The sequence below is a fragment of the Balaenoptera physalus genome (assembly GCF_965194825.1).
Source record: "Balaenoptera physalus genome assembly, chromosome: 7".
NCBI classification, from domain to species: Eukaryota; Metazoa; Chordata; class Mammalia; order Artiodactyla; family Balaenopteridae; genus Balaenoptera; species Balaenoptera physalus.
In genome coordinates, this window is record NC_138886.1 from 56776889 (window position 1) to 56794940 (window position 18052).

Consider the following 18052-nt stretch of genomic DNA (forward strand, 5'->3'; position numbering starts at 1 on the left):
TGTTAGGTTTTTATTTTATCCACATTTTATGGGAATTAAGGGCTTTCTTTAAGATTTAACATAACTGATTTCTCAGTTTGTTCGGTACCTTGTAGGGAATGGCCTGTGTTGGTCGCACTAGAGAATGTACTATTGTTCCTTCTAATCATTATGGACCTATTCCTGGAATTCCTGTTGGATCGACTTGGAGATTTAGAGTTCAGGTATGTTTTAAATTGGCTTAGTTGAAAGGGTAAAATTGGGTATAGTTCAAATTGTAGCAGTGTTAGTGTCGATTGATTCTAAATGGACTAACCTAGGTAGTAAGTATCACAGGGCATTCAGTTGTTAGAATGAAAGATTTCCTATAGGATGGGTAGACTCTTGCTCATAGCTTAGCAGACAGAGGAGCACACATCATGGAATTAGGCTTCCTCTAAGCCTTTGAATCACTTTGTTTTACTATTCTGTTATAGTTATGGTAGTTAAAGTTATTAAGTGTTCTGAAGAACTTTTCTTGCCAAGAATTTAATATTTGAAATAGATCTTTAAGTCATGCAGTAAGTTCTCATTTAATGTCATTGATCTGCAAGGAAGCTCACTTAGGGTGTTTTCTTTGGGGATTATCCTCTTGAATGAATGTTAAGATATTGGTTAGAGGAAATGTCAGATAATCCAAGGATTAAATTACTTCTCTTTTCCTCTTAAAGAAAACTTGTATTTTTCTGATTTCTTCTTTAGAAAAGTAATTTTTTCATTGTGGAAAAAAAAATCTCTTACGTAAAGAGCAGTTTCCAGTTAGACAGGATTCTGAACTTTAAGAGTCGAATAGCACTGGTGCTTAGACCACTGATAAAATTTTAAGATTAAAATAATGTAATACATATACATAGCATGGAAAGTTAAATACTAGAGTATGATTTATATTTTAAAAACCTACCCTCTTTTTTCACCATTTTCTGTTTCTAAGAGGCAATCACTTTAAAGTTACTTTTTCTGAATTTACCTCCTTATTTATAAATAACATGTTTGTACAGCTTTTGTCTTTATATTTTGGTTTTATTAATCTCTTTCTATGGAAGACAAGAATTTAGTTTAACACACTCTGTCCTCTCATCCTTGCAATGGTTATATCATAATTTTGAATAAATCAATTTTCAAGGCTTATATTATGACTTTGGATCTATAAATACAGTAAAAAAAAAAAAAAAAACTGAGTTCAGGCATACCTCATTGCATTGCGCTTTGCTTCATTGTACTTCACAAATACCGTGTTTTTTACAAGTTGAAGCTTTTTGGCAACCCTGTGTCAAGCAAGTCGATAGGCGCCATTTTTCCGACAGCATTATTTTTTAATTAAGGTGTGTACGTTTTTTAGACATAATGCTGTCATACACTTAAGACTACAGTATAGTGTAAATATGACTTTTATATGTACTGGGAAACCAGAAAATTTGTGTGACTCGCTTTATTGCAATATTTACTTTATTGTAGTGGTCTGGAACCAAACCTGAAATATCTCTGAGGTTTGCCTGTACAATAATAAATAAGATTTATTTTTTATGCTATGTATTATTTATAATATTTATATATGAAATAAAAATTATAATAAAATACACTTAGTGTATTTTTAATTGCCTTGTTCTTTGTTTGCTTCTTTTTTTTGTATGCCTGTCATTCATTCCCAGATTGTAAAAGCCTCATTAATATGGTCTAAGATGACTGAGGTCATTGGCCTAAGCATTTAGGAGGATAGATTTTGCAGTTTAGGAAGTAGGGAAGATTCAGCATGATTTATTATCGGGGTTGGTGAGGTTGGGAATCAAATGGTCCTATGCTCTAAAGTACCTAGTGTTTCCAAGGCCTAAATCCAGGTTCTGTTGCTCTTATCAGCTTCTCATCTAATGTGCCTCTTTACCTAGCCCACTTATACAGGCTTGGATTTACTCTGCTAAGAACAGTTGTGTGATAAACAAATGAATTAGAATACTTCTCTTAAGAAGTTTGAGGTACACAAAGAAGTGACACTTAAGTTTAAGTGAGCCAGAATTGAAGATACGTGGGGAAAAGTAGTAGGCCATTGAAAAAGAAGAATTATATGAATAAACTAAAAATGGGTAGTATGTTTATCATTGAGTAGTTGGGCTCAGATGTATAGGCTCCAAAATGGAGAAGCTGAAGATAAGGCTGGGAAGGTAGCTAGGCACCCGGTTGAGAGAGGATAATATGTAATACTTAACTTGGGCTTAATATACTATTAAGACTGTTTAATACATGTTAAGCAGTTGAAAATTAAAAGCAGATATGTTCTTAAAAGGATCATTCTGTTTGTGATAGGTAGAATGAGTTTGAAGGAACACAACTGCTGGAGGCAGTGAAAAAGGGTATGTTTTAAGTATTCATACTCAAACTAGGCTTATATCAGTGAAAGTAGAAAAAGATGGTTTTGAGAGATTTAGGCGATCAAATCAACAATATTTGTGACCAGATGGGTTTGAAGAATACAGAAGAATGAGGCTGAAATGACTCTTGCCTTTTTGACTTGGCTAGGGAACAGTGCCATAATGAAAGATGAGAAATGAGAAAAAAAGAGATCTAGAGCACTTATAGTAAATTATTTTTTGCCCAAATTGAGCTGGAATTACCAATAGACATAGGATAATGATTATTTAATAGTTATTTTGAAACTCACAATTCTAGGCCTGAGCAGTTTTAAGAGTCATCAGTTCAGTACCTGAAGGATATATAGTTGGGGAGAAGTAGTCTGTGAGCAAAGCTTAGAATTCTGTGTGATATTCAGTTCTTAGTTGAAGCTTTTAGGATACAATAACGTGTGAAACCATTTTGTAAATGTAACTTAAAGAACTGTTCAAAGGTATTTTGAGTCTCTCTTGATGTTATAGGTGAGCGAAGCGGGTGTCCATAGACCCCATGTTGGTGGAATTCATGGTCGAAGTAATGATGGCGCTTACTCTCTTGTCCTGGCTGGTGGATTTGCGGATGAAGTAGTAAGTCATGATACAAGCTTGTTCTTTAGAACCTGTCTTGATCATTCAGTAAAATACAGAAGCTTTGTCCAGGATAAATCCCATCTCTTTTAGCATCGTTTTTATGTTGAAGTGGTCAGTTCTTTACCAGTTAAAAAGTAAATCAATTGGCAGTCCTTAATCTTTGTGTGTACTGATTATTGCAGTGAAAATAGTCACATTTTCTTTAGAGCTCATTTTTAATTTTGGGCTCATTTACATTTTTAATAATTGTAGATTGACATGTAGCGTTAGAAATAATACAGAGATGTCTTTGCCCTTTATTCAGGTTCAGCCGTTGGTAACATCTTGCAAAACTATAGTTTAATATCAACCAGGATACTGACATTGATACATTCAGGACACTGAACATTTCCCTTACCACAAGGACCCCTCATGTTGCCCTTTTTTAGCCACCATACTATATCTGTTCCCCCAAACCCCCTTAACCCCAGACAACCACCAATCTGTTCTCTGTTTCTATAATTTTGTCACTTCAAAAATTTTTATAAATGGAATTGTATAGTGTATAACCTTTGGGATTGGGTTTTTTTCACTCAGCATAATCCTCAAATTGTGGCATGTGTCAATAGTTCATTCCTTTTTATTGCTGAGTAGTGTTCCATGGATATAGGTGTACCACAGTACAACCATTCACCCATTGAAGAACATTTTGGTTATTTCCAGCAAATAATGCTGCATTAAAAATTGTGACAGGTTTTTTTGTAAATATGAGTGTTCATTTCTTTGGGATAAATGCCCAGAAGTGTAATTGCTGGGTTGTATGGTAGTTGCATGATCAGTTCTTTAAGAAACTGACAAAAAAAGAAAAAAAAGATGGAAAAAAAGAAACTGCTGAAGTATTTTCCAGAGTGACTGTACTACTTCTTGTTCTTATCAGCAGTGTATGAGTGATTCAGTTTCTCTGCATCCTCACCAGCATTGTGTTGTTGCTTTCTTTTAGCCATTCTGATAGGTATGTAGTTATAGCTCATTGTATTTTTAATTGACATTTCCCTAATGGCTAAGAGTGTTGGACATGATTTATTTATTTGTTATGTGTATATCCTCTTGGGTGGTGTAGCTCTTCAGGTCTTTTGCCCATTTTCTAATTGGGTTGTGGGTTTTGTTTGTTTTTACTGTTCATTGGATGTGTAGTTTGGAGGTATTTTCTCCCAGTCTGTTTCATCTGCGTGCTTTCATGGTATAATGATGAATTCAAGTATAGATGAGTTAATGACATAGAATTTAACTATTTTTACATGATTATTTGCTGCTTGAAGAATAATCAGAAATGTTTTTGTTCTTACGTTTCAAACACTGTTGAACTTATGTTGTCCCTATTAAGCTCTCTCCTACCTAGTTCACACTACTTTTTCCTTTATAGCACTACCACAGTTATAACTTTAAAAGTCGACAGGGTTATAAATATGAGCATTGTGAAGACAATCCAGATACCATTTAGAAGACTGTATCTGATCAATTTAAGAAGTATTCTGGACTATTTTAGATGTACTTATTTATTAGAATTCCTTCAAATGGAGTATACACTGAAGATGAAATTCCTTAACACCTTATTCTTTAAAATATAGACCTCAATTTTGGGTCAACAAAGTGAATTGAATGAAGGTTTTAGGACATATAGAAACACTTAAAACTATGAGATTTTAGTTATGACTTTTAATCAAAGGAAAAACTAGATGCAAAATAATTGACCTTTATTACAAGCAAGAATTAAGTAGAGAAAACTTCATTATCTTAAGTTCAGTCTGAACTAGTTAAAATAATCTTGCATTGAAGAAGAACCACTATTGAGATAGTATTAGTAGAATTAATTTACATACTGATAGTTACTTTCCTCAGTTTAAGTACTGAATCAGGCAAAAACAATAGCGATATAAATTTGTAGCTACTATAAAAACACTCGTGGAGCTAGTTTTTAATATCTTCTTTGGGCGTGTTTTTTTCACATTTAGTAGATGCTATACAACTTTTAGTATCCAAATTCTTTTCTGACTTTCTTCTTAATGGTAGGTAATTGTTTTATGCCAATATAATTTGAGTAAACCCATAGACTGTAAAGTGTGGGGAACTTACAATGCTGTTACGATTTTTAAGTTTGAAATTTAGCAGCAAACTTGGATATGGTGATTCACTTTGTTATAAAGCAGAAACTAACATACCATTGTAAAGCAATTATACTCCAATAAAGATGTTAAAAAAAAAAAAAACAGTAAGCCTTGGATATGGTATAGATTGCTGTTGGGAAATCAGTTTTGGAGTATTTATTAAAATGGTGCCCTGTAAAGAACCTACAAATTAATATTGATAAGTTGATTTTAATAACATTGAATTAAATTAAACAATATTCCCAACCCATAAGACCTTATTTTGTAACATTCTATAAATTATTTGTATAAGAATAGCTATGTTTGGAGGTGTTGGAAGCTATAACCTTAAAATGAAATCTTTAGATCAAGTGATACAGCTTGAAGGTATATTACACACAAGATTGCATTTGAATTTTGCCTTACTTTGGTAGATAACCTTGAGAGAACATGTCAACTTATAACATCAGAACCAAAAGTTCTGACTCTGAAACAAGAATTGGTGAATTATACCTGGCTTTAGGTGTTTTAATGCCAAAAATGTTCTCCTGCAGGACCGAGGTGATGAATTCACATACACTGGGAGTGGTGGTAAAAATCTTGCTGGTAATAAAAGAATTGGTGCACCATCGGCTGATCAAACATTAACAAACATGAACAGGTACTCTATATTGTTAGTTTGTAAAGACTGTTTAGAATTTGGGCTTTGTGTAAAAGTTGGATTATAGGACTATAATTTATAACTTACACTGTAGAGGAGAATCTTAAATTGTGAGTTAATATAGCTAAAATACAAATCCTATTACCTGATTAGTATATAATTACTTACAAGCTTCCTAACTTATTTCTTAGTATCATTTTTTTAAATGACATAATTCCCAGTCTTAATACATGTGCTTTGCATTTGGAAACATGTTGAAACCTTTAAAGGAAAGGAACCTATATAATTTAATGAAATTGAGGACAAGGTGGCTTATCTACTACCACATAGGTCAAAGTTATGTTCTACTAAACACAGATTTATCTTTTAAAGTGACAAACTTCTTTTTAGAGGAGACTAATGTGAAATAGGGTTATGTTTGGGAGCCACATTTATGTGCATAAGTGAAACATCAGATAACTTAATCAGAACTACACAAGGTGCTTTTAGGATTTATGACAAAATGTCTTTTAACTGTTAAAAAAGAGAATGTTTAGGTACAAAAGAGCCACCTTGTGCTGACTTTATTCTATAGAAATATTCATGATATTCCAGCTTCCATGGGAATAGAAAATTTAATAACTTCAAAATGTTTTATTTCGTAAATGGCATGCTAATACCAATAATTAAGTAAGCCAAACCATCAGATACCAATGACCACATTATAACTTGTCATACTGATAATTTTGTGATCATGAAGTTGAAATTTTTTGTATCCTATTATTAAGGGTATTTTGTGGAATATTGAGTAAAAGTGAGTATTTTTCGCTTTCCTGAGTCTAAATCACTCAGTTTTAAGTAGTGTGTCCTTAATTTCTGATTACCATGTGAACTAAAGAATATACTTTATGATTTCAAGACTTTGTTGCATACCAAGTTACATAGAATCTGTTTTTATGTCTTCCTTCTATATTATTTCTGACAGTAGGATTATTTTATTGAACCAGCAGAGGAGACAGGTCAGATTTGCTGGTGAAAACATTGCTGAGGTAGGAGTCCAGCCCCTACGCAGTCTTTTTCTAACAAGAAAGCAACTCTTTAGGAAGAATGATCTTAAAAGGAATTACAAATATTTCGATGTGTATTGTCAATGAAAATGTATCTTGAATTTGCAAAAGGGCTTTTTCATGTTGTCAAATCTGAAAATTATACTTTCCCTTTAATAATAAGATTATTTGGCTTGAATGAAACTTCCTTTGTAACTACCTGCACTTGTAATGTACATGATAGATTCCTGTCAAGCTTTTGAAGAATCTAATAAATATACCCTGTTTATCATATGTCACAATCTCAGAAAATAATTGACAAGTAGTAAAAATGTATATATTAATAAGGAAGGTAGTGAAAATGAAATAGAAACTCAAAACAATTTAGCATTGACTTATCACAGAGACTCTAACATTCCTTCAGGTAATTTATACATTAAGCTGTGAGTACACCTTGTGATTGTAAAGGCCTCTTAGGCAAAGGTACCTATATGTTTTATAAACACGAAAGCTGAGGTGAAAGCTCTGACCCATAGTATACTCTTTCCTGACGTGTATATGGTCTAATTCCTTTTTTGTTTCTCTACTAAGAGGTAGTTTGATACCTGCTTTTTGCTTTTGAGAAGTTTGTTCCTGTTTCTTCTCAGCTCTTCCACTTTATTGAAACTGAAGAGGGCAGCAGGTAACCTGGCCATCCTTTATCAGGGCGGTTAGAGGCAATCGATTGAGCTGTGGATAGAGTAATGGAAAAGCCTTGTTGTTTTGCCTAGTTTCATCCTCTTAGACTCTTTACACAAACTTGAACAGACTGCATACTTATGTGAAACTAGAAGTGAGTTAATAATTCCAGTTAATGGTGCAGTCATTATGATGGAAGGTACCTGTGAGCACCAAAGCATTCCACTCATTAATGTGAAGATAGTACATATCTCTTTCTTAGCTCTTTAAGAGGATGAAGTATATGTATCTCAATAGGTATTCCATAAATAATACCAGCCCTAGAATTGATGGCTACATTTTCTTCTACCTCAGAGTTTTAATGCATCTCCCATTTGAGATAAAAAAGATAACTTGGTGACCTTTAACTCTTTGACCACGTCTATTAAAAAAATTTTTTAACAAAACACTTAAGTTCATTTACTTTAACTATGATAGAAAGATTATAGTAGATTAGTCATTTAGTCTTAAGGTCTTTTGTTTGTTTGGGGTTTTTTTTGTTTGTTTGTTTTTGAGCTTGCATAAAAAGAACTATACCCTGAAAAAGCATGTTGTATCATATCTGATTTTACCAGATTTGAGGGGAGGGTATCTTTTTTTTAACCTTGAATGTTCTTAGTGGATTCTTTTCACTTAGGATATAGGTGTCTTAGAGGAAAAATACTAACTTTAAATACATTCTAGTTTGTCTTTTGGGGAGCAGGACTAAGTTTCCCCAAGGAAGGTCTTCTAACGTCTATTAACCTTACTGATTAATTACTACTAGGTGAGTACACATACTAAGGAAGCTTCAGCTAAATCCAGTGCTGTTTCCAGCTCAGTGTTCCTCCTTGTTCATGTGTCGTCAGTAAAATGTAGTGATCTTGAGCAGCCAAAAATCTTTATTGTCATGATTTAGCACAGGTATTTGAATGCTTCAGTTTTATTTAAACTTACCTTTTTACTGGAAGTCTTTAAAGGATATTCTCATATTAAACTTGTTCTTATTATCTTCTAAACTTAAGGAATCTCTATTGTCTGGAATGTGGAAAGTAGACCTAGGAAGGTCATTCATACCTTGCTGACAAATTTATTTTTCTGGATTTCTTTCTACATTTTTCCAGCAATTTACCTCATTCCCTTATCAAAAATAACTATTACAACAATCACTTGCTTTAGTTTTCCAACTTTCTCCCTTCCCTCAACAAACGTTATTTAAAGCAAATTCCATGTATTTCTAGTTGTTTTCTATTATACGTGGCACAGATGTTATTACTTTCAGAAGAACCCTACAGGCTATCTGAGAACCAATCCCCTGGCTTGGGGGTGACATCAGAAAACTGATTTGTCTTCTCTGCTGGTGGGGGAAAGCATAATCCTATTATCTGGAATAATATGGAAAGAATCATAGAATCTTAACCATCAGGTAAGGCATAATTCACCTTTTAATTGAGCTAATGATGCGATTATATACTTGAAGAAAGATTACTTGGTATAAAGACTTTGTTTTATTTTTTAGGGCATTGGCCCTAAACTGTGATGCTCCATTGGATGATAAAATTGGAGCAGAGTCTCGGAATTGGAGAGCTGGTAAGCCAGTCAGAGTGATACGCAGTTTTAAAGGGAGGAAGATCAGCAAATATGCTCCTGAAGAAGGCAACAGATATGATGGCATTTATAAGGTGCTCTATCTGGCATGACATCTTGTTAGTCATTCTTCCTGGGCTTTCAAGACAGGGTTGCCACAGGGAACTGCTCTACTGTGGGTGGGCTAAAGGAAACAACAGACCATCTTAGTTGGTCTTTCTACTTTTTCTGGAAATACAACATGTACAAAACGAGCTCTTAATTTTGACACTTGTCTTTTAAGGCTTATCCAAAGTCCCTAAAGGCAGCATTATATTTTGGGTTAAGTTTTTTTACAAGTATATATTCTCTTATGATAAAACTGTTCAAATAACTTGGCCGTTGTAGACATTGATTCTTATATCTTCCAGAATGATGCTAATTGTAATAGATTTTTCGAAGCGGAGCACATCATAATTTTGAAAATAGGTTGCATTCTTTGTTTTAAAAATGAAGACATCTACTGCCACCATTTTTATCTACTATTATGCAAAATTCTATTAATTAATGAGCATAATCTTGCTGCTACTTCAAATTTATAGCAATCTATACTTAAGGGAATTATCATAATTAGGAAATAAGGTCAAAACGATATTTAAGTGCATATTTTTTACTTACTATTACAGCAGAGCAAGTATCTTTCAAAGTTGCATTTAGTTCTGCCAAGTTTACTTAAAACGCTATTATGACATTATGAATAAGTCTAAACTTTACATTTCAAACTAGTACTGAAATATTATGATTTAGGTGGTGAAATACTGGCCAGAGATTTCATCAAGCCATGGATTCTTGGTTTGGCGCTATCTTTTAAGGAGAGATGATGTTGAACCTGCTCCTTGGACCTCAGAAGGAATAGAACGGTCAAGGAGACTATGTCTACGTTTGCAGGTTAGATTACATTTGTCTAGGCTACTTGTATTTTCATAAAAACGTATGCCTCTGTACTATCTATGTGCCTTAACACTGGATATAACCCACAGCAGTTGGTCAGTGGACTGTAAGGGGTGAGGAATGAGATCATGCAAGTATATGGAAGGAAAAGAAGTAAAAAAGTAGCATCCTAGGTGTCAAACTGCCCTAAGACCAAGAATTGTGCTTGGGGAAAGCTGGGCTTGACGATGAAATGTAAAGTGCAGTTGACCCTTGAACACCATGGGTTTGAACTACATGGGTCCAGTTATACACGGATTTTTTTCAATAGCAAATATTTCAGTACATATCTGTGGTTGGTTGAATCTGCAGATGCGGAGGGCCAACTGTAAGTTACATAGGAATTTTCAACTTGAGAGGATTGGCCCCGCCCTAACCCCCTGTGTTGTTCAAGGGTCAGCTGTATTTCTAATTCAATCTGGACTTGAAGTATGAGGGAAAGGGATACCTAAAATTTAGATATAAGATGCCTTGAGAAGGGAAGTTTATCCTAGAGGGCATAGGGGGTGTGTCTCTGGTAGGGGAAGGGGGGAGGTGGCTTATAAGAGTGGTCTGCTTTCTACCCTTCTCACTTTTCCTCACCCCTTTTCTCTCTTCCCCCTCAAAGCTGCTTCCTTGTCCTGTCACCACCTTTAGTGCTTTGCCTTTTTTTTTTCCCTTTGCCCATGCTCAGCTGTTAACCCATATAAGACTTTGTTGGTTTTTTGTGCATAATGGATGGTATGGCTACATTTCCCCTCCACTGCCTATACACCCTAGACTTTGTCCCTGACACTGACTTCAGAGCATGGTTTGAGTTCATCCTCCATCATTCCCCATCGCTGTGCTTCTCGTAAAGACTACCAGCTTTGTCATTTCCCCTGGCTCTGCCCACACTGCATGTGTAGGGGCTGAACTATGGGCAAGTGTCTGACCACCCAGGCAGGTGAGTGTGTCTCTTCTAGTGCAAGTCTGTTTCTGTTTTTGTTTTCTTTTTAAACTCATAGAATTGTTTAAATGAGACCCATCAGCTGCTAAAATAACTGCCAAAATAATTCCTTTTATAACTAAATATTTTTAAAACCTATTGTTAAATCCATTTTCAAAGGATTTTTTTTTCAGGTCTACTGTTCAGCAGAGCAGTGTTCTAGATAGGTTAAATTTGAAACAGTTGAGCAGAACAAAGCATATAAGCCAGTCAGCTATGATGAGTTAATATCATTGATGAGGGCTGTATAACATATTGAGCTTTAAATATGAGTGTTATCACAAAGCATGTCCAAAAGAAAGCATAGCCAATAAAACACAAGGGTAATAGGGTAGAATTTATTCCTTAAAGTCTAACCTTTTGGTTGATAAAGAATTCAGTAATTTAGTGGCTTTAGGTCTTCTAAAAGCTCTCCCGCCCCACCCCACCCCTGCCTCTTAATTTGGCGAGATAGAAATTTGGCCCTTCATGGGGTATTTTGTTTTTAAGATTGGCTCCATAACTTAGTGTAACCCCAACTATATGAGTATCATCTATTGTGCTCTTTGGTTGATCTTCACTTACCTTCATATCTAATTCTACTTTCCTTTCTTCCTCAAACTTTTTAAGCCCCCTAGTCACAACTCCTAAAAAGTTCTTTCTTCTTTTTGATCTGAAACTAAGATCATCACATTATTAAATGGAATATCTTTAACAGTCAAAGCTACATGGTTTTACACTGAGTTGGGGATTTTTAATAGTCTTCTGTCCTTTGAATTCTGTTTCTTTAAACGTCTGTGTCCTTTATATAAATCTTTTCAATTTAGGGAAAGTATAGATTCCTCCCCATTCCCCTTTTTAAATTTCTGACAAGGATCTAGAACCCCTCTTCTCTATGAAGCTTAAATCTACATTGTACTTTTTTCCCTCGTCAGTATCCAGTAGGTTACCCTTCAGATAAGGAAGGGAAGAAGACTAAAGGACAGTCAAAGAAGGCCAGTGGAGCCTCAAAAAGGCCATCTACAGATGGTAGGTAATGATTGCAGGACATAAATCTGAATAACATAGTTTCTAATAAAGAGAAAACTCATAAGAAATTAAAAGAAAAATGAAGGGATTTTTTTTTTTGGTGGGGGTGGGGTGGGGTGAGCTTTTTGTATATCTTAATAGTGTCAGAGCCTAAACAAAGTATCCTAAACTATGGGAAAGTTAAATGCTGCTCTACCCTGGTTATCTTCATGCTAAACGTAATTGGTGCCAGTTTACTCTTTCGTTTCATAGTTCTGCTTAGAACCACTTGTAGTGTGCTGATGTATTTTTAAATAAATCTAGATGATTGTCCAAGTGCCTCCAAAGTACTGAAAGCATCAGATTCAGGAGAAGCAGTTGAGGCTTTCCAACTAACCCCTCAACAACAACATCTAATCAGAGAAGATCATCAAAACCAGAAGCTATGGGATGAAGTTCTTGCATCTCTTGTGGAAGGACCAGTATGTAAATATTTTTTTAATAAGTTTCTAATATTAACAAATGATGAAAAATATTTTCCCTATGAATTGTCATTTTCACAAGTGAGTTAAAACTTGATCCTTTTATCCAATCTTCTCACCCAGTACGGCCACCTTTCACAAATGAGGCAGCACTTGATGCTTTTAAATTGATTTTAGTCCTCTTAGATGTTGGTTTTTTGACCTCTCTGTGCTTGAACTTGATAATTTATGGTGAGTTGCTGTTCATAGGAAGAATTTTCAGTTGTGGAACACATTCAGTTTAATCTGAAACTCATCAGGAAAGTTTTGTTACAGCTCAAAGTTACCTGATAGAACAAGTCTTAAGCAATTCAGCATAATTTTCAATGCCCGCATGTTCAACCAAGGAGTAAAATAAACCAGCATTTATTTAAGTATTTCATGTTTTGGATTTTTTTTCCATTTTTTTTTTTTGGTAATAAAATTTTTAAATGAAAAGGAATTTCAAGGTTAACTGACATCTGGGTTTTGTGTTAAGCTGTGTTTTGCAATGAAGCTTTCTTATCAAATCCCAAAAGGTAGGGGTTTCAAATGTAAATTGTTCATTCTTTGCTCACTGTTCTTATTGTCTCTAATTTTGCTTATAAATTTAATTCTTCTGTTTTCTTAGATATTAGCCCCTTGTCATGTGTAATATCGTTACTCTTCTGCTTTCTTTCCTTCAAAAAGAAAAGCTGCTGTTGTGGGTGAGCTCTAGTATCCTCTCTTGAAATTCCACTTTGTCATTTTTTAGTAATTTCTTCCTTCCAATGTTTTCTTCATTTTTCTGAGCACATTGGCCAGAACTTCTTGTGTGTCTGAAATGGGGTTAATGCATATCTATATGCCCCTTTTATGTGGATTTAGAGGGAACTCTCATAGTTTTTGTGTTGCTTTTTGTTTGACAAATAGTCATCATTATGGAAACATCTTCCTGATACAGTTTGTAGACTTAGAAATGAATGAGGTTTATCAGATACCCTTTGGATTGATACTGGAGGTTTTTTTTTCTTTGTTTCGTCTATAAATATGATATTTTGCGTTGTCCTTGGGTAGAATGAGACTTACATGTTTGGAGGACAGAGAAAAGTGAGTTAGCTCTGTGAGAAGTGTTACTTGCTTTTTAGCCAAGAGAGAACCAGGCATATGGAGAGTCTGACTCTGGTACGTCAGATTCCTTTTCACTTAGAGCAAGTAAGAAACAGCAAGCAGTTGTTGGTCATGGTCTGATTATTTTCTGGTTGGAGAGGATACAGCTGGTTAGTGATAACTCAGGTGAGTTCCAGCTGTGAGTGGGCAGAAGACAAAGTAGCAGATACAGGTGAAGGATAATGCCACCTGAGTGCACATGGAAGTTCTCTTTTGCACGTCTGTTGTCTGGGTTGGACATGTGTATTAGGCTTCAATCTGTGGCTTTTCATATATCCTGTTTATCATTTTTAACAAATTATTGAAGTGGTCAAATCCTGCAAGACTCGGTAGGTATGTGCAAATCAAGTGTACTTTTCAACCTCTTCTTTCAATTTAACTTTTATGTGAAAGTCACCAATTGACAGTTCTCAAACAAACAAAAACAATAAAAATCCTGCCCCTGGTGGCAGGGTCTTACATACCTATACCTAGGTCAGGTGACTGTGACCTTGCTGCTAGTGGTTACTCTGAACATTTATGTACTATTGCCCTGCGTAGGTTTCATGCCCATTCTTTTCAGATAAACCAGGAACACATTTAGTAAGCCAGAAAAATCAGGTTTTGGCCAGCAGTGACTTTTAAATAAATGCATATATTACATATGTATGCTTATATCCAAACACCTTCCCAAGGCCCTATATGATCTGGCATCCATCCCTACCTACCTCTGCATTCTCCTCTTGCTGCTCTCTCAGGCCCAAACTGCTTTAGCCACAGTGACATCTGTGCTATTTAAACACACTCAACCTGTTCCTGTTCCTAGGCCTTTACACATATACTATCTCTCTGACTAGAATTCTCCTCTCTGTATCTTCATGTGGCTCGTTCCTTCATATTTTGTAAGTCTCTGCAAAATACTACACTCCTCAGAGAGGCCTTCCTTGGCTCTCCTTTCTAAAATAGACCCTCCTTACTCTGTTGCTTTAATTTGCCTTGTTTCGTCAGATACTACTATATGAAGTTGAGTTTTTAAAAATCTGCTCTCCTAAAGGAATATAAAGTTCCATGAGAGCAGAGACTTGGCCTTTTTATTACTGCTGTGTAGATGAGTGCCTGGTGCATTGTAGGAACTCAAAATGTTGATACTAAGTATGCTCATATTACAGGCACTGTGGAGATACTGGGGAAATATCAGTCATTAACAAAGTAGTTTGTCAGAGAGAAGGTACCTGGTATTAAAGTTAAGTTTTTTCCACATCTCCCCCTAACTGGTATATTCTTCTAGTGTGTTGAATAACACTTCATTGATAATTCACTTGAGCTTTATAATCCATGCTTAAAAATAAGTTATTATCAAGACATAACTATGAAATGGAATCTTTGGGGTTTTTTTTTTACTTGAAATTCCTGTAGATTCTACTTTTATTATTAACATAAAGAACAAACATAAAATATACTCCCCTACCACCAAAAAATAACTGAGTTGAGGATTATCCTGGTGACTATTCAAAAAACTACTTTTCCTTCTAGGTTAAACAAACAGCTTAGGTAAGATGGAACCCAGTAATGGCTTTTGAAGATTATAGACTACCCATCTGATCATGTTTGCTTTAGAAAGCTCGACCTTCTGTAATTTAGTCCCAATTTGAGTAAACAGTAGCACCAGGAAAATATGGGATTTGGGGATTGGGGCAAAATATCACAGAAAATTATTCTAGGTAAATAAATATGTTGATTCTTTGGGGTCTTAGATACTAGAGTATTATTGCCAAGTGCTTTTATCTTTTTTAGCATAAAAAATAAGTATTGAAGTTTTTTAAGAGAAGAAGATTGAATATATAGAGATACATTAGAATACCATGGAGCTTTTTGAAAATAGATCTGTATGTAATGACCTGAGACAAGCTGTTCATGATTTTTTTAAGTGAAAAATAGTAATCTCTGGAATATGAAGTTTACTTTTTGAAGCCATATGTCCTGACTTTGCAACCTTTGCAACTCAATCCTAAGATTTAAAAACTAATGTGTCTATCTTATGGATGGGATTTCTGCAGTTTCCTATTACACATTTGCTTGTTAGTTACAATCACTACTTGATTTTTTTCTTAATAGAAAACATACTAAATGGGATTGACACTTTTTTCCCCAATTATTTGCAATTCTTTTAATATATTATGAAATGCTAACCTTTTTTTCTTCTCCTTGGGTACCATTCTAGAATTTTCTGAAAAAATTGGAACAATCTTTTATGTGTGTCTGCTGCCAGGAGCTAGTTTACCAGCCTGTGACAACAGATTGCCTCCACAATGTCTGTAAAGTAAGTAGAACTCCTTTCTCATTTTCCCTTGTTAGGCCAGAAGGTACACTGACCTCCAAACCTCTTTTCAGCATGCGAACAACCATTTTTTTCATGAAGCAGAATAGATAAGGAAACTTGCTGGTTAGGAAACGTTTAATTACATCTTGGTGGTGAATCCATGTTTTAATTCTGTAGTAATTCAAATCTGTATAGTCTCAACATTCTATCATGTTCGAAATTATTGAGGAGGGGTTGAAATAGAGAAGAAAGTAATGTGTTGTTGCTATTTTCTGTTACAGCTTACGTATGTTTCATATATTATAGTGCAAACTGAAATAATTTCGTGTACTTGAGGGAACCTAGAACAGATTCTGTCTGGCAGCATGCCCAGAGGAGTTGAATATTGTCTTATCAGTGTGGTATAAAGGGAATTTGAATTTCAGTCAAACCAAGGTTGGAATCTTGTTCTACTGATTGGTGGTTATGTGCCCTGACCTAACTTCTGAACTTTAGTTTCTTTTGTAAAATGGAAACCGACCTTCCACTAAGTGTTTGTATGTGACCTTGAGTCAGTTAAGTAGAGCTAAATATATTTTTGGAAAGCACATTATACATTGACTTCATAAAGTAGATACGTAATTTAGTTTTAAGCAGGGGATTCCTGAGTTGTTTTTCTTTTGTGCTCTATCAGGAAAGATCAGGATTAAAATCCAACCTAGAAGGTGAGGCTAGTGGAAACATGCAGAATTCTAACATTCATTTTTACTGGATGAGGAAATTAATGTATACAAAAGTGGTCATTTACCTGAAGTCTCACAGTATGTGTCAGAGGTGGAACTAAAGCCACGTCTGTAGGTTAATTTTCATAGTGCAGATTCAGGCCTTGACAGTTGTTCATGTTTTATGTTTCTCTTGTTGCCAAACAGTAAGTTTCTAGTTCTGTTTAAAAGCCTAAGTTGTTGAGTACTTTCTATGTGCTTTACCCTCAGGTGAAATTAGGTGTTTTTTTATTTTGTTTCATTTTGGTTTTGGTTTTGCCTTAGGATTGCTTACAGCGCTCCTTTAAGGCTCAAGTGTTCTCCTGCCCTGCTTGCCGGCACGATCTTGGCCAGAATTACATCATGATTCCCAATGAGGTTCTGCAGACTCTACTTGACCTTTTCTTCCCTGGCTACAGCAAAGGACGATGATCTGTCTACTTCTACTGTGTTGCTCCCTGTGGCTTTTTGGACAATAAAGAATCTAAAATGGTTGGGGTGGGGGTGGGGGGTGGAAGCAATGGTGGACCATATCTCTCACGTTCTGAAGCAGCTAATCCTCTTTCCTACGTAGCCATCATCTTGTGTGTGTAGTAAGAGGCCCATTTCTCAACTGTCTTTTAAATATCAAAAGGTAGTTCTTGTCAGTTTAACAACTAGTTTTAATGAGTAAAAAGTCAAAGCCTCAGCTCTAGTTGATATCCAAGTTATGATTTATTTTGCAACTACCTCAGGACAGAAAAGATTTATGGGGATTTTTTAAATCATTGAATAATTAGTTAAATGAAATTTTAGCTACACACTGCCTCCCAAATATTAGTTGTGCCTGGTTCATGTAATTTGATTTTCAGAAAAGGAAGTGACACTTGAGATTGTTGGAATGAACGCAGCTTCTGTAGTGTGCATAATACGTTTTTAATGTCTTCTTCCATTACAGTGTGTGTTTTGCAGGACAGGTTCATTTTTTTAGCCAATTTTGTGAGCTCCATTGTGCTTTTTTCTGGTGTTTTATGCAAGCTGACTACTAATGAAAACAATATGAATGCATTGTTGCTGCATTAGTGTAATGTGGTGTGGTTTTGCACTTAAAAGAGGTATTCAGATGATCCAGTTGTAAATGTTCATGTGAAAAGCCTCTTCTGTACTAATCAAACTGCTTTTAGTGAGTCTCACCAGTGGTTTTACATCTGCAGAGCATTGAGGACTGGGCTGACTTTTTGAGAGGATTGAAATTGCTTCATATTGTGATCCTAAATTTTATATTCACTATATTCCCTAAAGTATACCTTAATAAATATTTTATGACCAGAAAAATAGCTCATCTTGTTTCACTTTTTTACATTTGTCTGGCTTATATTT

At 35.0% G+C, this 18052-nt stretch overlaps 1 protein-coding gene across 1 annotated transcript in view; it reads left to right on the forward strand.

Annotated features, from left to right (window-relative positions):
• Nucleotides 1-18010, forward strand: part of UHRF2 (ubiquitin like with PHD and ring finger domains 2) — a 74892-nt gene extending 56882 nt beyond the window's left edge. The window contains exons 8-16 of the mRNA XM_082470936.1: nucleotides 96-203; nucleotides 2883-2987; nucleotides 5668-5774; nucleotides 9015-9177; nucleotides 9869-10009; nucleotides 11933-12026; nucleotides 12330-12487; nucleotides 15855-15953; nucleotides 16979-18010. Coding sequence (XP_082327062.1) covers nucleotides 96-203; nucleotides 2883-2987; nucleotides 5668-5774; nucleotides 9015-9177; nucleotides 9869-10009; nucleotides 11933-12026; nucleotides 12330-12487; nucleotides 15855-15953; nucleotides 16979-17125 — 1122 coding nt within the window. The 3' untranslated portion in view covers nucleotides 17126-18010. The remainder of the gene's footprint in view (nucleotides 1-95; nucleotides 204-2882; nucleotides 2988-5667; nucleotides 5775-9014; nucleotides 9178-9868; nucleotides 10010-11932; nucleotides 12027-12329; nucleotides 12488-15854; nucleotides 15954-16978) is intronic.
• Nucleotides 18011-18052: the final 42 nt, after the last annotated feature.